Genomic DNA, 25,025 nt, shown 5'->3' on the forward strand with positions numbered 1-25,025 from the left:
GCCTTACTGCTATACCTAGTGTCTGTCATGGAAGTTTGAGGGAGGGACATTGTTACTGGGATGTAACCTTTGTCTCTCGCACCTGTAAGCAGTAAATATCAGCAGGGGATACCAAATACTCATCCTACCACCGCTCTAACAGCCCAGTATACTGGCAATACCAGTGTATAGATGTTAGCAGTGACCCCACACACGTAGAAAATGGGGCAGGTGCTTTCCTCCCCTCGCCCTCCCCCCCCCCCCTTCCCACTCTCTGCCACCCAAAGCCCATGCCTAGTTGGCCTATGGGTAAATACCTACTTGCTTGGAGCTGTGAAGTCTGTAATAGAATATGCAAATGTGCATGTGTAGCTGTCAGCGCTATCAATCAGGAAAGCCACCAAACAATGTAACACGAGTCGTTGTAACATGTTGTACCTTGAGTAGGTAGTCAGGAGAAAGTAACGTACACAAGAATATACTAGCATAGCAGCATAATTACTAGTGTGTATGGTGTATACTGAGCAGAAATATCTATCTGAAAAAAACACTACTTGATAAATAGCATGAATATATTTAACAGGTCGGAGAGGCTATAATATAAAACACAGTGAGCACTATAAAGGTGAGTCACAGTGTGAATAGTAACCCAGCTGATTGCATGTGACATACTGCCATCTGTATATTTTGGTTTAGTCTTGAATTTGAAAGTCAGCGAAATATTGTAAAAATAGAGGATGGAATGCTATAGTTGATAGTAATGTGCTGATAGCATGTGATGTTAAAGGGTTGTTCTAAGCTCCGTGATCACTTCATTGTTTTGAAAGGTCATGGTGCAAAGACCATGTGCAGCGTTTCAGTATTATTATTATTATTATTATTATTGCCATTTATATAGCGCCAACAGATTCCGTAGCGCTTTACAATATTATGAGAGGGGGATTTAACTATAAATAGTACAATTACAAATAAACTTACAGGAACAATAGGTTGAAGAGGACCCTGCTCAATCGAGCTTACATTCTATAGGAGGTGGGGTGTAAAACACATAAGGACAGGAATTTGCTATCAAATAAGGTAGGCTTCCCTTTAGGAGAGGGCAAGAGACAGGTATGTGAGGAAGGGGTTAGTCTTGGAGGCCATAAGCTTTCCTAAAGAGATGGGTTTTAAGGCACTTCTTAAAAGATGCAAGACTAGGGGAGAGTCTGATGGTGGTAGGCAGGCTATTCCATAGGAAGGGAGCCGCCCGCGAGAAGTCCTGCAAGCGCGAGTTGGCCGTACGAGTGCGGATAACGGACAGGAGGTGGTCACGGGCAGAGCAGAGAGACCGAGAAGGGACATACCTATGGATCTGTGAGGAGATATAAGAGGGGCTAGAGTTGTTCAGTGCTTTATAGGTGTGAGTTAGTACCTTGAATCGACTCCTATAGCATACAGGAAGCCAATGTAAGGACTGGCAGAACGCGGCAATTGCGCCCCCCCCCCCCCCCCCCCCCAGATAGAAGTGCAGCATGAGAGGGCTTTCGATGGCCCTGCTTTGCTGCTGCCCTTCTATCTACTGCCCTTGCACATCGGCAGCACCAGTCTCCGCCCCCTATTTAGGCCCCTCCCCCACCCAGATCCTTACCTTAGCGGCTGCTGGAAGGAAGTGTCCCGGACCAACCGGGAACAGATAAGCCTCAGGGAGGGGGGAATACACTATTTTTTTTCTTCAGCCCCCCAAGTGCAGCCCCTATGCCCTAGTACACCCCTAACCTCTATTACAGCCCCTAACACCCCTTCCAATGCCCCTTACTACACCCCTAACCCCCATTACAGCCCCTAACACCCCTTCTAATGCCCTTTACTACACCCCTAATCCCCACTACAGCCCCTAACACCCCTTTTAATGCCCTTTACTACAATCCTAACCCCCACTACAGCCCCTAACACCCCCTTTTAATGCCCCTACTGCTTACTACACCTCTAATCCCCCCACTACAGCCCCTAACACCCCCTTCTAATGCCCCTACTGCTTACTACATCCCTTACCCCCCACTACAGCCCCTAGCACCCCTTCTAATGCCCCTTACTACACTCCTAACCCCCCACTACAGCCCCTAACACCCCCTTCTAATGGCTCTTACTCCTTACTACACCCTTAACCCCCCACTACAGCCGCTAGCGCCCCCTCTAATGCCCCTTACTACACTTCTAACCCCCCACTACAGCCCCTAACACCCCTTTCTAATGCCTCTTACTCCTTACTACACCCCTAACCCCCCACTACAGCCCCTAACACCCCCTTATAGTGCCTCTTACTCCTTACTACACCCTTAACCCCCCACTACAGCCTCTAGCGCCCCTTCTAATGCCCCTTACTACATTTCTAACCCCCCTACAGCCCCTAACACCCCCTTCTAATGGCTCTTACTCCTTACTACACCCTTAACCCCCCACTACAGCCGCTAGAGCCCCCTCTAATGCCCCTTACTACACTTCTAACCCCCTACTATAGCCCCTAACACCCCTTTCTAATGCATCTTACTCCTTACTACACACCTAACCCCCCACTACAGCCCCTAACACCCCCTTATAATGCCTCTTACTCCTTACTACACCTTTAACCCCCACTACAGCCTCTAGCGCCCCTTCTAATGCCCCTTACTACATTTCTAACCCCCACTACAGCCCCTAACACCCCCTTCTAATGCCTCTTACTCCTTACTACACCCCTAACTCCCCACTACAGCCCCTAGCACCCCTTCTAATGCCCCTTACTTCACCCCTAACCACCACTACAGCCCCTAACACCCCTTCTAAATCCCCTTACTCCTTACTACACCCCTAACCCCCCTACAGCCCCAATCCCCCTACTACATTTCCTAACCCCCCATTTACAGTCCCTAACCCTCCCACTACAGTCCTTAACCCCCACTACATCCGCTATCCCCCCACTACAGCCCTTGTCCCCCAATAGAGCTCCTAGCCCCTAACTCCTCAATTACAGCCGCTGTTTCCCCATTACAGCCCCTATCACCCCACTACCAGTGCCACTTCCGGGATTAAGCTCTGGATCCGCCCCTGCTTTGGATAAGTCTCTATGAGCTTGCCACATCTTACCACTGGGATTTTTGCCCATTCCTCCTTGCAAAACTGCTCCAGCTCCTTCAAGTTGGATGGTTTGCGCTTGTGAACAGCAATCTTTAAGTCTGACCACAGATTTTCTATTGGATTGAGGTCTGGGCTTTAACTAGGCCATTCCAACACATTTACATATTTCCCCTTAAACCACTCAAGTGTTGCTTTAGCAGTGTGTTTGGGGTCATTGTCCTGCTGGAAGGTAAACCTCCGCCCTAGCCCAGAGTGGTACATGTTTTGCTCAAGAATATCCGTGTATTTAGCACCATCCATCTTTCCCTCAACTCTGACTAGTTTCTCAGTCCTGGCTGCTGAAAAACATCCCCACAGCATGATGCTGCCACCACCATGTTTCACTGAGTTCTTTGGGTGATGCGATGTGTTGGGTTTGCACCAGACATAGCGTTTTCTTTCATAGCCGAAAAGTTACATTTTAGTCTCATTAGACCAGAGCACCTTCCTCCATACATTTTGGGAGTCTCCTACATGCCTTTTCGCAAACTCAAAACGTGCCATTTTGTTTTTTTGGCTTTCTTCTGGCCACTCTGCCATAAAGTCCAACTTTATGGAGCGTATGGCTTATTGTCGTCCTATGTACAGATACTCCAGTCTCTGCGGTGGAACTCTGCAGCTCCTCCAGGGTTACCTTAGGTCTCTGTGCTGCCTCTCTGATTAATGCCCTCCTTGCCCAGTCCGTGGGTTTTGGTGGGCGGCCGTCTCTTGGCAGGTTTGCTGTTGTGCCATGTTCTTTCCATTTGGTTATGATAGATTTGATGGTGTTCCTGGGGATCAACAAAGATTTGGATATTTTTTTTATAACCTAACCCTGACTTGAACTTCTCAACAACATTGTCCCTTACTTGTTTGGAGCGTTCCTTGGTCTTCATGGCAGTGTATGGTTAGTGGTGCCTCTTGCAGCCACTGGGGCCTTTCAAAAAAGGTGTGTATATGTAATGACAGATCATGTGACACTTAGATTGCACACAGGTGAGCATCATTTCACTAATTATGTGACTTCTGAATCTAATTGGTTGCACCAGAGCTTTTTATGGGCTTTATAACAAAGGGGGTGAATACATACGCACATGCCAATTTTCTGTTTTCTATTTCTAAAAAATAGTTTTATGTGTATATTTTTCTAATTTTACTTCACCAACTTAGACTATAGTGTTCTGATCCATCACATAAAATTCAGATTAATAAAACATTGAATTTAAGGCTGTAATGTAACAAAATAGGTAAAAAGTCAAAGGGGGTGAATACTTTTGGAAGGCACTGTATGTAACAAAGGACGTATTATACGTAATCCCTATGTTGTTATAAACTATTCCTGCAATATCCTTTTCCTTTCTGTACCCTGGCGAGCAGGCGCCATCAGTTGACTTGATGAAAAAAAACAAAAGAACAACTACGAATAAAAAATTGTCAAATTGAAATAAAAAAGTTAATTTTTATTCAGAATATTGCTGTTAACTCTAGAATATTGCGGTTAAGGATCTAGAGTTGTTTAATCTGCTATTGATGGGATTTAATTAATTTATCAACCACTGTCTTCTAATGCTTCTGTTTTTTTTTTACCCAAACAGAATAAATTATAAGCTGAATAGCTATTTTTAGGCAAACAGATGATTTTGAAACATTTATCTTTCTCAGTGATAGTCACAGCTAGAATTTTATAGCTTAAATTGCATAGTTTATTGTTACTGTGTGCTGTTTATTTAATAAAAACGCTTTTCTACAGATACAAGACACAAGACAAAGACAAACAACGACAAAATCAACAAAAAAAATGTCTACTTCCAAAATGCATGTCCGGGTGTGATAAAAGTTATAAAACATGGTTTTATTTTTGGAGATGTTATGTTCTCCTGTAAGCAGGAGAGGGCTAGCAAGGAGGACAGGGGGCAAATGCCTCTTGGACCACAAATACAGAAAGAATTGTGGGTTGATGTTTTAAAGCACAATATTAAAGGGACTCAATGAAGTGGTCCGGGTGCAGTGCCTCTGTTGTTTGAACCCTGCAAGGTAAAACATCACCATTTTGTAGAAACCACAATGTTTTCATTGCTGGGTTAAAGGACCACTATAGTGCCAAGAAAACATACTGGTTTTCCTGCCACTATAGGGTCTCTAGGTCCCCCCCACCCTCAGGGCCCCCCTCCCGCCTGGCTCTAGGGGGTTGAAGGGGTTAAATCCCACCTGTTTTCCCCCGCCGGGCTCCCTCGTCATCGGCTGAATGCGCATGCGCGGCAAGAGCCGCGCACGCATTCAGCCAGTCCATAGGAAAGCGTTCTCAATGCTTTCCTACGGACGCTGGCGTCTTGAGAAGCGCGGAAGCGCCACTAGCGGCTGTCAATGAGACAGCCTCTAGAGGCTGGATTAACCCATAGGTAAACATAGCAGTTTCTCTGAAACTGCTATGTTTACAGCAGAAAGGTTTAATCCTAGATGGACCTGGCACCCAGACCACTTCATTAAGCTGAAGTGGTCTGGGTGCCTATAGTGGTCCTTTAAACACACCTCTAATGGCTGCCTTCCAGAGAGCCACTAGAGGTGCTTCCCCTGTGAGTCAGACTCAGTTTTTCAATCAAATGCTACTCATAGAGAGCATTTCATTGGACGAGCGGAACGCATTGCCACGCATGCGTATCTCATCCCCAGAGCTTCTTTATTAAACACCCCAAGCGTTAAAACGATTACCGCCCACTGACGTGGTTATGGTGCCAGTAATACCCTGACTCCATCCTACTGTAATAATAAAAGTAAAGTGTTTGTAATAATTTTAGTATGATTCGCTTCTTTAATATGACAGTAGTACCGATGTTCCTCTTAAAAGGGAGTTGTCACTTCTCAGGATTTTAAAATTATGTTTACTTTAACCCTATATTTAAGAAATATGTGTGTGAGGAGGAAAATAAATGTAAATGGAGAAACTCCACCACGTTATGCTACAATATTATGCCTCATGTTCCCTGTTAGTCATTGTTAAAAACTCTGTCCTTTGTCCCGAACCATAAACATACAGAAAGCATACAGGGTAGAGGAGAAATGAAAAACCACACACTATGAAACAAAGTGTTTTCTATCATTGCATTCATTTAACAGACAGAAAATAACACAATAAGATAATAATCTGAAAAAAGTAATGATAAATTATATTAAAGGCACTAGGTATTTTATGTTTAAAATAACCACAATACCGCTCCACGGATTTTCTTCAGTTCACAGTGCCCTGTATACTTAAACATGGGGGGGTGGGGGGGCATGGACAAATCATGTTCAACAAACAGAGCCACTCCTTAGTCACCACAGTGACCTGCAGAAAACGCCCAGGTCTTCAAGATCCTGTATTACTTTTTATTTGACACGTTAGCAAACATGGAAGAAAATAAGAAATATCTGTATTTTGAGTCATTTTACACATACCCAAACTATTATATATAATATGATCTGACCACCTTCATGTAAGCCAGGGTAGGTATTAACCCCTTAAGGACCAAACTTTTGGAATAAAAGGGAATCATGACATGTCACACGTGTCATGTGTCCTTAAGGGGTTAAAAGCAACTTGCTTTTTCTGAATCACTATTGTTCTGCATTGCCAAGGGTTAAATCAGGATTAACCATAGAATTATTGATGGAATCTGAAAGAGACTTTTCCCAAAAGCAGATAATAGCCACAATGAAATAAGAACATTTGACTAGAAGAGAAATTGAGATTTAACCAGCATATGATTTGATATGGATCTAAATCTTGTGAGTTTTATCCTATTTGTTGCTATATGTGGTTTAATTAATATACAGAAAGCACTATGTTTTGTTTATTTTTTATCTTGTAGATTTCCTTGGTTAATCTTGACTGCCATTATAAGTATACATTGTGTGCATGCATTTAAGATGTAATACTTACTTTGAATTGTTATACAACTTGTTGAAATCAGAAAAGCAAAAAGGAACAGATAGAAATTTGATTTGGACAATAAACGTCTTAATATGTAATTTCCTAAGTATGGTGCAGGGTTCGGCAAAGGTGGCAGAGGAGCAACTAACCTACTGTCTACAGTGAGCTACCATCTCAGAACACCATTCTTCTGCCAAATAAGGGATGCCCAAAAGGTAGACCCCCATATGTTGTAGAACTACGACTCCTATAATGCTTTGCATGCCTTTAAAATGACAAAGCATCAAAGAAGTTGTAGTTTTAAAACATTGGGGGATCTATCTTTTGGGCACCCCTGTGGTAGATGATGCACTACCCATTTTGATAGTACCATAGGTGAAAATTGGGCAGGACCCAATGCAGCCAAGCATTGTATGGGTTAGTGTCCAATCTTTTTTGTTGTTTTTGGTTGGTGGGCCTTGATCTTTGGAGCTGGGTATTTCCTGGTGGACTCTAGTATCTGGGACCTACCATGATACCAGATTATAATAAACAGGTCTGTGTATTAGGGGTAAACAGGTCTGTGTATTAGGGGGAGAGGGTGGAGGGTGGGCAGGGGGGAGTATTATGTGGTTTGTCTGATTTGACACACACTTAGACACACACATTACACACACACTGTCATGTAGACACACACATACATACACACATACAAACACACATACATATAAACAGACACACAAACACACATATACATACAGATGCACATACATACACACACAGACACACAAACACACACATACATACATACATACACACGCATGCATACAAATACACATACACATACATACAGACACACAAACACACACATACATACAAATGCACATACACACACATACAAACACACACATAGAGACCCATACATACAGACACATACATACATACAGACACACACACACATGCATAAAGACACACATACATACACACAGACACGTAGACACACATACATACATAAATACACCCGCATGCATACAAATACACATACATACAGACATACAAACACACACACACAGAGACCCATACATACATCCAGACATACACACACACATACACACAGAGACACAGACACACACACATACACACAGACGCACACAGACACCCATACATACAGACAGACACACACATACACTAACACACACACACACACATGCAAAATGTTTAAGTCACCCTCATGTTTCCTACCTTTTAGATTAAGGGTGACTGCCCTGGGGTCCAGTGGTGGTTCAGCCTCATGGGAGTCAGAGTTCCCACTCTGACTCCCTCGTCTCTTCCTCCCAGCAGGCTCCCAGTGGTTGCTGGGAGAAAGAGACAGGAGAGATCACTTCCTCCCTGAGCTCTGACCTGATCAAACGGGGCCCGGTAAAGCACCACAGCACTGACCGGGCCCCCTGGAAATCCATAGCCATTGGGTGGCCCCAACAGCATGGGCCACCTGATGGGCCTCTTAACGTGCGGCCCCGGAAGATCTGTTGCGAGGCCGGGGCTGCAAGACATGGAGGCAGGCACACAGTCGCAGGGGTCCACAGGGGTCTGCAGGGCGGCCGGGACCCTTGGAGTGACGGGCCTAGCCGCAGCTGCAACCCCTGCGACCGTGGTGGTTCCACCACTGCTGGTGGTGATCCAATTCTGCCAAATGGATCTGAGTGATACTTGGCCAAGTTTTACACTCAGACCAGGGCTACATGGAGATATAACTTTTGTGTGGTTCCTGGTGATATCAGGGGTACTTTTGGAGTATTGTATATTTTTGTGTATGTTTTACTGTACCTGATAGATAATTGAATTATAGTTTTCTCACTCAATTATCTCTCAGACACAGAGGATCCTGGGAGGGAAAGCCCTGTAATTCTGTGTTGGAGACCCCATGTTAGGGGTCAGTGCATAAACGCCGTGTGTGACCTGAATAAAATCAGTTGAGTCCCAAAACTATGTTTTGTCTAGTTACTGGGGGAATGGATGCTGGAGTTTTTAAAGGTTCCAGTCTGGCTGAGAGGAGAAATTAGCGGAGGTAGCCAGTTGGGCTACCCGTGGTCCGCTACAATAATTATCTTTAATTTTTTTTAATCACCTTTTATTATGCCAAATATTAATACTGCTGCTCTAGATCTGAAAATGAAATGCCCCCATTCAGCTGATAGGATGATGATAGAAGCAAGAGAGCATCCTTTCCTCCTTATATTTGGGGTGGGACATTTAGCCATATAACCCCATGATTTTTACTAGACTTCCATCCTATAGCCCGGGGATAGGATGTATGGAGCTCTGCTCTTTTTCGCTTCCTTTTTAACTCCTCATGCACCAACAATGGGTGATCGGCATGGGAAGATTCAGCACCACTTTCCCCTATATAACATAATGTAATTTTATAAGCATAGGGGATGGGGTTGGAAAGCAACAGGCAGCTCAAAGTTCCCTCCTTGTTTATTAATAATGAGAAACAAATGAACAGATTACATTGACAAATTTTACCTATACAACAATTACATTTTTGTTGATGTCCAATGTCATTACATAGCATTCTCCCCAGAAATTCTAGCCATTTGTAGAACACGTCATTCTTTTTCACTTGCTGTGCTGTGATATTCCTCTTCAGTGATATTGATATACTATTGACATCCCTATGTGTTATGAAGCTTCCAAATTACTCCACATTCCGAATTCTGTAACTCCAAATCGCCATAAGATCAAATCAGGAAAAATAGGATAAGGAATGAATGAGGTGTTTTACTTGTTTCATGATTCGGAGTTATGTCCATGGCGCCCAGATAAAATATGATTGATGAAAACGAAGATGGTGGATGGTTAGGGGACAGCCTCTAAATGTTGGTTTTATTCACATGACAAGTAAGAAGCAACCAATAGAGAGGAAAAAGGACGAGAAGTTCAAATAAATCTATATTTATTTATTATATAGCAAAAACAAAGAATATGAGAACTCTGATAATGGACAAAAGCTTACGAAAACTTGATAGCTTGCCCTTCGGTAAATCCACGCTCAGGTCTCAAAATAATTTTTGCTCACTTGTGCCATTACAGAGAGAACGTATATGAAGAATATCAGACTAGTCCCACCCAAACGGGCAGTCCAGAACTGAAATGCCAGCAAGTTCCCTCTGCACGAGAAATACAGCAACACCAGACAAATATTTTGTCCTTCTTTGGGCCTCATCAGTGAGGTGAAACTGATAACCTTTGGAGGAACAGTGATCATGGGGTCCAATGATTTGTTCCTGACTGTCAACTGGATTTAATTTACAGATATACTGGGATTAGCTGTTCTTCTATATATCCTTGGTGGGGATAACACTGCTTAATATTTGAGCAAAAGTAGGATACTTTTAGTTATGCTGCCATTTGCTGTACACAGAGAGTCAGTGGTGTATTCTGGTTTTGTGCTCCCCTGGCATGACAAAACTCAGGCACCTTCACCCTCCAAATTCATCTTCCTGACAGACACACGCCCTCACTGATGCATTCACTGACATACACTCACTTACAGATACACAGTCATTGTCACACACACTGTTTAACCAATACATACTTTCACTGAAACATACACATTTACAGACATACATACTCACTCATTCACAGTTACACACACACTCACATTCACCGACAGACACACTGTCATGGTTCTCCCCGTGACAACCAGACAGCCAGGTGTGGCCACCCCCCAGGTGGCTCTAAGGGGATTTGTTCCTGGGTCCTTCAATGTCCTGGGCCTGCTATCCTTCTGCCTGTACCTTTGCCTGCACTGCGTATTGGAGATCAGTTCCTGTCTAAGCCACCGTGCACAGATTCACAGCCCAGGTAGCTTCTTATCTGGTTACTGTGAGTTGTGTTTATCTGCAAGGGTGAGCGTTCATCCCAGGTAATACCCTGCAAGCTGCTTACCTCCCTTGCTTTAGCAAGTGACCAACCTGTCTCAGACTGTTCTGGATTTGCACAAGGATTTTTTGTCATTTAATGGTACAGTACGCCCAATCCTGGAACTTGCATATCCAGAACCCTATGTGTTAATGCCTGACAGATTTGATGGTTCCAGTTCCTCCCTCATATCGTTTAAAATGGATTGCGAGCTTCTGTTTGCCTTAAAGCCCAGAACCTACAACACCGACTTTGTCAGGGTCCGTACCACTATTACTTCGCTTTTCCGGACGGATTAGGCGTGGGCATACCAGATGCTGCAAGAAAGAGGTGCTGTCTTGGACAACTGGGAGTCATTCATGACCGATATATATTTGCAGTGCTTTACTTCTAAGAAAGCTACTCCCAAGTCTGCTCCAGGTTCCCGCTGATCTCGGGTACCTAGAGAAAATAAAAACCCATACGAGTAGAACGACTCCATTTTGTTACATCACAAACCTACCTTCAAGGACCTGCCTGGTCACCCTTACTCTACCCAAATAAGCCTTGAAACTCCAGAGGACAAGGAGGAACCCATGGAGATCGGCTTCATCCGAACCAGACTGTCTTCTGAAGAAAAAGACCGAAGGAGAGGCTGTGGCCTTTGTTTCTATTGTGGAGAAAGAGGGCACTTTATCACACTCTGCCCAACTCGCCCAGCTAGGCAAAAGGTTCTTCAATTGGGTACTATTCAGATCCATCCTGCCATCCCTGCAACACAGCCTGTAAACTACCAAGGTTACTGTCAGACCTGTCCAGGTTCCGTGACTCAAAAGGATACACAGACTACGGTGATCAACATTACCAGTGTCCCTCAAGAACTTGCAACCAGTACCCCTGAGAAATCTCCCCCTCCTGCTCCAGAGATGTCTTCACTACTTCCTGACAAAACACCTGTTCAAGCAAGCACCTTCACCACTTCCTGCCTTGCCAATGAAGTTCTGTCACCTGACTGTACATATGTTTCTAATGGCACAGTTGTACGAAAGCAGGATCTTGAAGTGTTCGAGAAAGCATTGCAAGCTGCGAATGCCTTCCCTGCGAGAACTGTTAAAGCAAAGGTCACACCTAAGTCCAAGAAAAACAGGAAGTTGGGATCCCAAAATGTAGAAGAAGACCGTACGTATGGCATGGATGCCTATAGGAGAACGTACCTCCTGCCAGATTGGCTGAAATCAGCAAGGGGCGGGGCAAAACACCATTTTGGCCAATCAGCACCTCCTCATAGAGATGCACTGAATCAATGCATCTCTATGAGAAAAATTCAGCGTCCCCATGCAAGCGTGGAGACGCTGAACGGCAGTGCTGCCTACTGTGCAGGAAGTGCTGCCTACTGAGCCAGGAAGCACCTCCAGTGGCCATCTGAGTAGTGGCCACTTGGAGGTGTCCCTAGGGGCAATGTAAACACTACCTTTTCTCTGAAAAGGCAGTGTTTGCATGAAAATGCCTGCATATAACGATTATACTTACCAGAACAACTACATTAAGCTACAGTTGTTCTGGTGACTATAGTGTCCCTTTAAGTAAGTTACATCTGATTGAAAAGGAAACCATTTAGTTTTCATGCAGCCTGTATCAGTCACAGTCAGGGGAGATATGGCTAGGGCTGCATAAACAGGAACAAAAGTGATTTAACTCCAAAATGGCAAAATTGAGTAGTAAAAGTGCAGAGTTATGATAAATGCATAAAAATGCTTCATTAAGCAAAAGTTGTTTTCGTGACTATGCTGTCATTCTGGCTACTCTGTCTTTTTTCACTTTGAATTCTCACTTAAGTAAATGAATTCTTAAACAAATACCTAGAAAGATAGAGACCTCAAGGGGCCAGAAGACTGGGAAGAGAAAATTGTACCCAACTTCCGTGCCTCTAGAGAGACGGTCACCTAGACTGGGGGATAGGGGGTAACCCAGAAATTAAATAACATGAAAAGGAGAGAACCCAAAAGGGTGTCTTACAAGAAGACAACCAAAAGGGTAGGAGCCCAGTCCAATCTTAAAGTTGGTAAAGTAGCAAAAAACAAAAAAATCTTTATTCAAGTCTATTAAAAACTGGGACTGCGTAGTGATGAACAGAGTCCTATAAGGAGAGGGATAGTGGCATGGAGAGACGGCTTGCAATAAGCCAGGAAAACTGAAAAGCCTCTCACTAAAAAAACGAGAGGGAGGCAGTATGCTAAACCATGCAAAAATCAGGGTACAAAAAGCAGTAGGGGAGAAAAAAGGGGAAGGAGGGAGGAAAGAAGGGTATACACTCCCAAGCTATTCCCTTGCTCACTGTGCTAGCCCTTACTCTCCTAAATAACACCTTCGTGGGTGTTCTAATCTAGACTCAGTCCATACATCTAAAGCCCCAGGTACTAAACACTAAACAAACATAAGTGCAGAGTGCTAAAGTGCTCAAAGAAGTGAAAAACGACTGATCCCGACGCGCGTTTCGGCGTAACCGTACGCCGTCATCAGGGGTATCTGACGAGAGGCTGTCCCCGCGGTTTATTTTATATCAGTACCTCATTAAATCCACCTGGGTAGCTGCCAATCCAGGTGCTCGAAACATTCGGCCGTCTCACGAGTGGGGCTAGGGGGGGCGTGGTATGACACACCGCAAACCCCGCCCCTACTACCACGTGATGAGCGCCCGGGGAGAAAAAAACGAGCGCACACAGATCGGGAGAGAGGGATTAACCCTTAGAGTACACAATTAACTCCCATTGACGTTATGGATAACAATCCTTTAGTTTACTGTGGTATATATTATATGTAATGAAGGAGAAGAGAAGTGATTCATGGTTGTAGCTCATAAGTGAGTATCAGGTAGCCAGATGGACAATTTGGTAAGAACCTGGCTAAATAGAAGCGGATACTATGTTACCACCTATGATACACCATGAATCAATAATTAAGTATCCTCCTAAATAGTTTATATACACAGGTAATAGTTTTAAATTTAGGGTCATGGCAAGGGATATTTAATAGGGCACACACATAAAGGGGATTAGGTAGATAGTAAGCCATCAATGCATGATGGAAATATAGACCTGGGGTAGCCACAAAATGTGAAATAGAAATAAATAAAGAATTATATACATATATACATGCTTAACTTGAGATATCATTATTTATCAGAATTCGGCAGTACTTTAAATAAATGGGGAGTAGGAGAAGCCTTCATTCAGCCCCATCGGTGAAAGTGTTTTTAAATGATAGATCCAAAATGCTTCTCTTTGTCTTAGTCTTAAGTCCCAATTCCCTTTCCTAGGGGGTTGTGGTATATGCTCAAGACCCATAAATCGAATGCCTGCTGAAGAGTGGTTATGATGTTGATGTAGGTGTCTCGAGACAGGCGTCTCCAGATGTCTCCTGACAGAGTTCACGTGCTCACGTATCCTAAGTCTAAAATGACGAAACGTCTTGCCCACATATTTTAGGCCACAGGAGCAGGTCAACAAATAAATTACTCCTGTTGTGTGGCAGTTGAAGAAGGAACGAGGTTTGAACTTCTTTAGATCACTGGTGTCAGGGACCATCTTGGATTGTCTACTGATAAATGGGCACGCACTGCAGTGACCGCATTGAAATGTACCCATTGGTAGGTATTTTTGAAAGTAGCCAGAGGGGGAGGTGGTCGAGAGATGACTGGGTGCTAGAATGTCTCTCAGGTTCCTGCCTCTTCTTGCTGTAATCGAAGGAAATGATGGCAGTATTTCTTTAAGGTGCTTATCAGATTTAAGGATAGGCCAGAACTTATTAAAGACATTTGACATAGTATCCCATCCTGCATCAAACGTACCAATACAGCGTATTTTGTTTTCCTCAGTCTTTCGACTCCCATCTATAATCAGAGTTTCCCGTTCAGTATGGATTGCTCTAAGGTATGCTCTTTTTAGAACCCTATTAGGGTAACCCTTGGTCTTAAACATATGACGTAAATCATTCGCCTTTAGTTTAAACTCTTCCATAGTAGAACAGTTCCGGCGAAGTCTCAAGTATTGACCTATAGGGATTCCAGACTTGAGTGGTGTGGGGTGATGACTGGACCAACATAAGAGGTTATTGGAGGCCGTCTTTTTCCTATACAGAGTTGTTTGGATTTTGCCTCCAGACACCTGTAAAGTTAGGTCTAGAAAACAAAGTTTTTGACCCCCTACTTCACTAGTGAACCGTAAGTTGAAATCATTAATGTTAAGCAGGCGTACGAATTCATTGAATTTGTCTGATGTGTCTAGCCATATTAGAAACACATCATCGATATATCTTTTCCAGTAAAAGATCTGATCGATGTAAGATTTCAGCTTTGGGTCTAGCCTGATGCATCTCTCCCACCAGCCGAGATGGAGATTGGCATATGAGGGCGCGCAAGACGTCCCCATAGCTGTACCAGTGGTCTGGTGGAAGATTTTGCCATTAAACAGGAAGACATTACGGGTTAGAATGAATTCAAGTAGTTCAGTCACAAAATTCACATAGTGTTCAGGTAAGTCCGTTTCAAGTTTCAGCAGTTCACGAGTATGTTTAATACCAAGGTTATGGGGAATTGAGCTATAAAGGGCCTCCACGTCTAGGCTGCATAGAATAGCGTTTGGAGGTAAGATGAGGTTGGTTAGTAGGTTGAGCATTTGCTTGGTATCTCTGAGAAAAGATGGTAGCTTCTGCACTACTGGAGACAAGATTTTGTCAACATAAATGCTCGCATTTTGAGTTAAATTGTCACACCAAATTACCAATTACCAAATTGTCCATCTGGCTACCTGATACTCACTTATGAGCTACAACCATGAATCACTTCTCTTCTCCTTCATTACATATAATATATACCACAGAAAACTAAAGGATTGTTATCCATAACGTCAATGGGAGTTAATTGTGTACTCTAAGGGTTAATCCCTCTCTCCCGATCTGTGTGCGCTCGTTTTTTTCTCCCCGGGCGCTCATCACGTGGTAGTAGGGGCGGGGTTTGCGGTGTGTCATACCACGCCCCCCCTAGCCCCACTCGTGAGACGGCCGAATGTTTCGAGCACCCGGATTGGCAGCTACCCAGGTGGATTTAATGAGGTACTGATATAAAATAAACCGCGGGGACAGCCTCTCGTCAGATACCCCTGATGACGGCGTACGGTTACGCCGAAACGCGCGTCGGGATCAGTCGTTTTTCACTTCTTTGAGCACTTTAGCACTCTGCACTTATGTTTGTTTAGTGTTTAGTACCTGGGGCTTTAGATGTATGGACTGAGTCTAGATTAGAACACCCACGAAGGTGTTATTTAGGAGAGTAAGGGCTAGCACAATGAGCAAGGGAATAGCTTGGGAGTGTATACCCTTCTTTCCTCCCTCCTTTTCCTTTTTTCTCCCCTACTGCTTTTTGTACCCTGATTTTTGCATGGTTTAGCATACTGCCTCCCTCTCGTTTTTTTAGTGAGAGGCTTTTCGGTTTTCCTGGCTTATTGCAAGCCGTCTCTCCATGCCACTATCCCTCTCCTTATAGGACTCTGTTCATCACTACGCAGTCCCAGTTTTTAATAGACTTTAATAAAGATTTTTTTGTTTTTTGCTACTTTACCAACTTTAAGGTTGGACTGGGCTCCTACCCTTTTGGTTGTCTTCTTGTAAGACACCCGTTTGGGTTCTCTCCTTTTCATGTTATTTAAACAAATACCTGCTCTTGCTCTCACAAAATAAAGTGATTCAGCCGTTCATTATCTTAAAGGGACTCTATAGTCACCAAGACAACTTTAGCTTAATGAAGCAGTTTTGGTGTGTAGATTATGCCTTGTTCTCTCCCATTTATGAGTTAAATCACTTTGTATATGCAGCACTAGTTACAACTCTCTATGTGGCTTACACAGCTTTATACTTCCTGTATTGCCAATTCTGTTTAATTTAAAATGTCTTATTTTCCATTTTGTTAATAGCTCACTAAACCCTGCATGAGCCCCCTGTATGTAATTAAAGTTCAATTTACAGAGCAGGAGATACAATATTTTTGAAAGTAAGTTACATCTGATTAAAAATGAAACCCTGTTTTTTTCATGCAGGTTGGGTCAGTCAGAGCCAGGGAAGGTGTGACTAGAGCTGTATAAACAAACACAAAAGTGGTTTAACTTCTAAATGACAGTGAAATGAGAAATGAAACTTCAGAGGCATGATCTATACACCAAAACATCTTCATTTAGCTAAAGTTGTTTTGGTGACTATAGTGTCCCTTTAACTTTATGTAATAATGCTGAGCTTTTCTATTAGCAGTGCTTTATAGCAATTGTTTCTGGTAGTTGTAGTACAATTATTTACTTGCTTACAGGTAAAAAAAAACAAAAAAAACATACTAGAGATGATTAAAGGGGCACGGTCACCCCTCCGGCCAAAATTAGCATTTCAGAGAATCTTGAAATACTCAGATTGACCGTAATGGAAATTCACTAAAAGTTCCAACCCAATAAAAAGATATACTAAAATAAAGTAGGGACTACATTGTTTCAGTATTTTTTTCTAAGCCTGACAAAACTTTGAGTCACCGCATCAAGCCTTGTCATTTCCCCCAGCTGTCACGAGTGACGGCTGTAAGGAAATTATTTATTTCTATGGAGTATCCTACAGTCTTGTTGTGGTGGAATCTCGGTAAAAATAAATTTAGTAGGCCGAGATTACCACGTGGCATGTGTACGTGCATATGCTGACGTATCGATCAGTTGGTTGCACGTGGCAAGATACGATCAGTAGTGTACGGAGCATGTGCAAGAATACAGGATATAGTATTCCCCTCCTCCATTGTGCTGGACAGGCCATGCGGTCAAACAGGAAGTTAATTCTTATTTGTGTTGATTGGTTAAGAGAATGTGCGGGTGGAGCTTAATATGGGAGGAGTTATGTGCCTATATAAGGAGCCTGCACTATTGTCCGGGGCTCAGAACTTGTGGTATTTTGGTGACGCTAGTCCCTCTGAGTCCCGATCGTTGATCCAATAAAGAATCTCTTCCTTCCTGAAGAAACCTGTGTCCATCTCTCTGTGCTTGGCTTCCGTCAGTTTCTCCGGTATCATTTGGTGCATTGGCCGGGAAGCTCATCGTTCAACGGTAGCTGAGAGGCAGAGGCGTGAGACGGTCTATCTTTGCCCACGTTCTCTACGGCTGCACCCCTGAACTTCTGCGTGGACCTCCCTTCGTCTCGGCGCCACTGGTCCGTTGTCCAGGAGATCATCGGCCTCTACGTGAGAAGTGCTGGGGTGTCCCCGTCGATGAGTGTGAACTCAGGTTCAGGAACGAGGAGGTAAGACAACTGCTGTTTTAGACGGCAGGACCCACTAGGGGTATACCGATTGTGCGGTAGGCCCAAAGGGGTTTTGAATCTGTGTATCTGCCCCCTCTGTCGGAGGGAAGGAGCGAAGGCGCACCGCTCGATCGAACGCTCTTTAGTCAGACCGTTTGATTTTGTTAGTCAGGCGGGGTCCTGGTGTAAATAGCCCTAGCCGGACACCGGTGTCTTGTCTAGACTAGCGTTCTAGGGTGTATATTACGTTCGCTAGGTCGGAGGGACCGGGAGACTAAGCGGCGCCTGTGTAAATTCGGTTCGCTAGCTCTCAACCTATCTGGGCTAAGTGGGAAGGCGTGTAAATTTGGAACCCACTAGACTTTTGATAGTGCGACTAAGAGGCGCCTGTGTAAATTCGGTTCTCTAGCTCGCTATATGTGGTGATTGGGCAGTGTGGCTAACCAAAACGGGTGTATATAGTTTTAGGTAGTCCATTCAAGGTACTGGCCAATAGTTTAGTTGGGAATTGTAAATGTGATAAAGATTGTTTAGTAAAGTGTATATCTTGTTAGATAGCGCGAGCTCAGCCGTTTAGCGAGAGTGTTAATAGTGTGTTGCTGTATTATAGTGCACGGTACCATAACCCTGTATATTTACTGACACTGTATATAAGTACTAATCATTGTCGTCTATTGCATGTTTTAACACCATAACCACTAATAATTGTATTGTGACCTTAACTTGTGCTTTGACCTATGCTAACCGTACTGTAACCGCTATTTGTAAAAGACGATGTTACTGGGGTGTGTTATAGACGGGTAATTCGTATATAGAGAATTATAGCGTGGGTGACTGTATAGTTACGCCAAAGGGCATAATATTGATTATCTAGTGACTGGTGTAACAGCTGTGTGTGTACGGGAATTCCCTGAGTGTTTATTGTTATTGTGTACGTTTCACTTGGTAACTCTACCACGTGGTGCTGTTGCCAGAGGAAACGGGTGTGACTGTTGAATAGTACGCGTGTATAGTATTCGTTGTCGACGACGTTCCATTGTTAAGTATGGGTGCGTCGCAGTCAACGATTCCGGATCCCTTAGGTTGTATGGTGAAGAATTTTAAAAAGGGATTCAAAACTTGTGATTTTGGGGTTAAAATGTCTCCTGTACGTTTGGTCACTTTGTGTACTAGGGAGTGGCCTACTTTGGTTGCGGCATGGCCGCCACGTGGCAGTTTGGATCCAACTCTGGTACAGCGCTTACACGTGGCTGTATCAGGTAGGCCTGAACTTTACGGCCAGTTTCCTTATATTGATTGTTGGAGACAGGCCGTAAATGATTCGCCAAAATGGCTTCAGACATGCCACGAGGAGCAGTGTCGCCTCATGGTAGCTAGGACTTGTTTGTCCACTAGGACTGGTGTTAGGCCCATTTTGGACACGCCCCCTGAGTCCGAGATCCCTTTGCCGCCCCCTTACTTTCCGTTAGGAGGAAGTGACGCAAATGCAGGAAGTCCTGCACCCCTCCCCTCATTACCCTCATCCACTTCCGCTTCCTCCTCTAGTACAGGATCCACCCCCCCTCGTACTAAATCTCCCCTTCCGGAATCGGAACCAACCCCCATTAAAAACGAATATCCTGATTTGGCGCCACTTCAGACTTCCGGTCAAGCTTCATCTAGCTCGACTCGAAGTGTTTTATTTACAACCTTTTCCCAAAACCAACTTCCCACATCCCCATACCCTATCTCTCCCCGACCGGAACCCATGACTGACGCCCCTTTACGTAGCCCCATCCAAACCCGACAACTGACCGGTACCCAACAATTAAAGCACTATCAGATGCCTCTTCGCCTGAATCCTGGGTCAGCCTATATCGATGCCGCAGGTCAATGCTGACCCAGTCTTCGTATATGTCCCATTCACTACAACCGATCTTTTAAACTGGAAGACCCACAATTCCTCGTATACTGAGAAACCACAAGCTATGACTGATCTGTTCACCTCAATAGTACAGACGCATAATCCGACATGGGCTGATTGCCAGCAGTTATTAATGACTTTGTTTAACAATGAGGAAAGGACAAGAATTAATCAAGCAGCCATTAAAGCGCTAGAGGATAGAGCCCGTGCTTTGAACCAAGCTAATCCAGCAGCATGGGCCGCAACACATTATCCCAACACCGATCCCGATTGGAACGTAAATGGTGCTGATATGGTTCAACTCAGAGCCTATAGAGACGCTATAATTGCTGGCATGAAAGCAGGAGGAAAGAAAGCTATTAACATGTCGAAGACAGTTGAGGTGATTCAGAAAAGCGATGAAGCGCCCAGTGTCTTTTATGACCGATTATTGGAGGCATACCGCTTGTATACCCCCTTTAATCCGGAAGACGCAGATAATTCCCGAATGGTGAACTCCGCCTTTGTCAGCCAAGCTTACGGAGATATTAAGCGCAAGCTACAAAAATTAGAAGGGTTTGCAGGTATGTCCATCACCCAACTAATGGAGGTAGCGAATAAGGTTTATATGAATAGGGATACAGAAAGTAAGAAAGAGGAAGAGCGCAAGATGCGTAAAAAGGCTGATATGCTAGCGGTAGCGATCGCAGGCGTAGATAGACGGGGCCCGGATAGAGGCGATAGTAGATGGAATAGGGAGCCTTTGAGTAGGAATCAGTGCGCGTATTGCAAGGAAGAAGGGCATTGGAGGAACGAATGTCCACAAAGAGAGCAGTACGAGAGAGACCTACCCAGGGCAGGCTACGGAAACTTTAGAGGCAGAGCGAGAGGTAGAGGAGGCCCCCGGAGGGAGTAATGGTAATAGAGGGAGTAATGGGAACAGAGGAAGTGTTAGGGAAGACAGGTATATTCCAGCAGCGCAAAGGTCCCGCGATAGAGAAGGTAGGGACTTTGTAGGATTGGCTGACACGGTCATGGAGGACTATTGATACCGACCGGGCTCCATCCCCCTTGGTCGAGCGGAGCCTATGGTCGATGTATCAATAGGGGGAAAAAGGAGTGCGTTCATGATCGACACTGGTGCTGAACATTCAGTGGTGACTAATCTAGTTGCTCCTCCATCTGGAAGGACTATTACTGTGATAGGAGCAACTGGAAGAAGTGCTGAAAAACCGGTTCTTAAAAGTCGACTCTGTACATTGGGAGGCCACGTAGTAAAACATCAATTCCTTTATATGCCTGAATGTCCAGTCCAATTGCTGGGACGTGATATGCTATCTAAATTACAAGCGCAGATTACGTTCCTACCAAATGGAACAACATCCTTAAAGTTTAATGGACCTTCAGGTATTATGACTTTATCCGTACCAAAGGAAGAAGAGTGGCGACTTTATACAGCGTTGACTATCCAAAACCCTAGGAGTGATGAATCCTTATTCAACATACCAGGAGTTTGGGCAGAGAACAACCCACCAGGACTGGCCCGCAATATTCCACCTATTAAAATCGAACTAAAACTTGGGGTTTATCCAGTAAGCCTAAGACAATACCACATCCCGCAGAAGGCTAAGAAGAACATACAATCTTATCTGGATAAGTTCATACGGTATGGTATCCTAAAATTCTGTACTTCCCCCTGGAACACCCCATTGCTGCCTGTTCAAAAGCCCGGTACAGATGAGTATCGACCTGTGCAGGACTTGAGAGCAGTCAATGATGCGGTTGTTAGTATACATCCAGTTGTACCCAATCCATATAACCTGCTTGCTTTGATTCCGGGCGGGGCAACCTATTTTACAGTCTTAGACCTCAAAGATGCCTTCTTTTGCCTCCGAATTGCCGCAGAAAGTCAATGTATCTTCGCTTTCCAATGGGAGAACGCTGTAACGGGCTCGAAACGCCAAATGACCTGGACAAGACTGCCCCAAGGGTTTAAAAATTCACCTACCCTATTTGGTTCAGCTCTAAGTCAAGATCTACTGGATTTCGAGTCCATCCCAGGAGAGTGTGTATTGTTACAATATGTAGATGACTTGTTGATAGCAGCAGTTACAAAAGAAAAATGTCAGCCAGCAACGCACGATCTACTACACATTCTCTGGAAGGCAGGATACAAGGTGTCTAGAAAGAAGGCTCAGTTGTGTTTGCCAACTGTCAAATATCTGGGATTCCATATCTCTGAAGGTCAAAGAATTATGGGGCCAGAGAGAAAAGAAGCTGTCTGCCAAATACCAATACCCAAGAATAGAAGACAAGTGCGAGAATTCTTGGGGGCAGCAGGCTTCTGTAGGATATGGATTCCCAGCTACGCGATACTGGCAAAACCTCTGTACGCAGCTATCAAAGGTACAGAGCACGACCCCTTCTTATGGACTCAAGAACAGCAAACGGCATTTGAAGATGTGAAGAAGGCTTTGATGAGTGCCCCAGCATTAGGTCTACCTGATCACACACGACCATTCTACCTGTATGTACATGAGCAAAGAAGAATGGCTGTGGGAGTATTGACACAGTACTTGGGATCATGGCAAAGACCTGTTGCCTACATGTCTAAGCAATTGGATGCAGTGGCCAGCGGACTTCCACCTTGTCTAAGAGCCGTAGCTGCAGCCGCCCTGCTAGTAGCTGAAGCCGATAAACTCACTCTGGGTCAAGAACTTTATGTACGAGTCCCACATGCAGTACAGACGTTGTTGGATTACAAAGGAAATCATTGGTTTAGTAATAGCCGTATGACCAAGTATCAAGCAATGTTGTGTGAAAACCCAAGAGTGCATTTAGAGACTGTAAACACCTTAAATCCAGCTACCCTTTTGCCACAGCCTACTGAAAGTCAACATGATTGTTTGGAAGTAATGGATGAAGTATTTTCAAGTAGACCAGATCTTCGTGATTTTCCCATCCAGAACCCCGATGTTCAATATTACACTGACGGCAGTAGTTATGTGAAAGAAGGGATCCGCTATGCAGGATATGCAGTGACAACAATAGACAAGGTGATAGAAGCTCGGCCACTGGCGAAAGGAACATCAGCACAAAAGGCAGAATTGATAGCACTGACACGAGCGTTACAATTGGCTGAAGGTTTAAGAGTGAACATCTACACGGACTCCAAGTATGCGTTTTTAACCACTCATGCCCACGGAGCTTTGTATAAAGAAAGAGGACTACTGAATTCAGAAGGCAAAGAAATCAAGTACGCAGCTGAAATCCTACAACTATTGGAAGCAGTGTGGGAGCCGAAAGAAGTCGGTATTATACATTGTCGAGCGCATCTGAGAGGAGATGGTGATGTAACCAAGGGAAATCGGATGGCAGATAGTGCAGCTAAGCGTGCTGCTGAATCAGGAAGACAGGAGTATGTGGGGCATATAGCTGCTCTTATACCAAGCCCGCTGTCCCAATGGACTCCAGTTTATACAGCTCAAGAAGAGGAGTGGTTGAAGACTGAACCAGGAAAGTATTTGGAGAACAAGTGGTATCAGCTAGAAGATGGAAGAATAGTCATACCAGCATCACTAGCGGTAGAAATTGTCCAAAATTATCATAACGGGACACATTCTGGGAGAGACAGTACTGAAGAATCTCTCAGAAAACATTTCTACATACCAAGATTGTCCAACTTGACTCAGGCCATTGTACGAAGATGTGTAACGTGTGCTAAAAATAATGCAAGACAAGGACCAGTAAAGCCACCAGGAGTCCAGTTTATGGGGGGACTCCCCATGTCCGATCTACAAATAGACTTTACAGTGATGCCTAAATCGGGTGGACATCGTTACCTGTTGGTAATTGTGTGCACCTATTCAGGCTGGGTAGAAGCATGTCCTACTCGAACAGAGAAAGCAGGAGAAGTTGTGAGATTCCTGCTACGAGAAATAATACCCCGATATGGACTACCCTGTTCTATAGGATCGGACAATGGTCCAGCTTTTGTTCACCAGTGCCTACAGCAACTGACTCATATGCTTGGTATAAAGTGGAGGCTTCATACTGCATATAGACCCCAGAGTTCTGGTAAGGTAGAGAGAATGAATAGAACTATTAAGAACCAGTTGGCTAAAATGTGTCAGGAAACCCAACTTAAGTGGAACGTTCTCTTACCCATAGCTCTATTGCGAATCCGCAGTACCCCTACCAGAAGGATGGGCCTCTCTCCTTTTGAAATCATGTATGGGCGACCACCTCCTGTACTTGGTAACTTAAGGGGGGATTTGAGTCAGTTGGGAGAAGGAATTACCCGGCAGCAGGTTGTAGAGTTGGGTAAGACTATGGAGGAGGTACAGAAATGGGTACAAGATAGATTACCTGTGAATATTTATCCCCCTGTTCATAGTTATCATCCAGGAGATCAAGTGTGGATTAAAGAGTGGAATAATGTACCGTTAGAGCCCAAGTGGAGAGGTCCTTATGTTGTTCTTTTGTCTACCCCTACAGCGATAAAAGTAGCCGAAGTGACTCCGTGGATACATCACTCCGGGGTTAAACCAGCAGCAGTCGATTCTTGGCAAGTTACAGCAGATCCAGAGAATCCCTGCAAGATCCGGTTAAAACGCACTACTCAGTCGGAGTAACGAGGAATTATTGTGGATTACAAATTTTATTATTTTTGGGATTTGGTGCGTGAGTGAGAAGGCCATAATAAAGCCTGTCCGCCCACCGACGTATAGTTTATAAGCCAGGAAAGTCTCGAAGGGACACCTGTGAAGACGAGCAGAACTCCATTCCCTGCAGCCCTCACATCCTGGAAGCTGAGGTGCCTTCGCACGGACGAAGACTGAGGATGACGGCGAAAGATGTGTTTTTGATAGTGTTTATTTATGTGTGTTTTTATATTCAGGAAGGTAGAGGTACCGACACTCCTAGCTGTGAGGTATGCAT

General features: G+C 44.3%; 1 protein-coding gene across 1 annotated transcript; it reads left to right on the plus strand.

Moving 5' to 3' along the window:
- Window positions 1–11,481: 11,481 nt before the first annotated feature.
- On the plus strand, window positions 11,482–24,631 carry LOC134609459 (uncharacterized; the record flags this gene model as incomplete). The annotated part of the gene is made up of 5 exons (XM_063453134.1): window positions 11,482–12,064; window positions 16,975–16,979; window positions 20,107–20,565; window positions 21,377–23,404; window positions 23,888–24,631. Coding segments are annotated over exons 1-5 (3,819 nt in total), but the record flags the coding sequence as incomplete, so codon positions are not given.
- Window positions 24,632–25,025: the final 394 nt, after the last annotated feature.

This window comes from Pelobates fuscus, chromosome 4 (genome assembly GCF_036172605.1).
Source record: "Pelobates fuscus isolate aPelFus1 chromosome 4, aPelFus1.pri, whole genome shotgun sequence".
Lineage (NCBI taxonomy): Eukaryota > Metazoa > Chordata > Amphibia > Anura > Pelobatidae > Pelobates > Pelobates fuscus.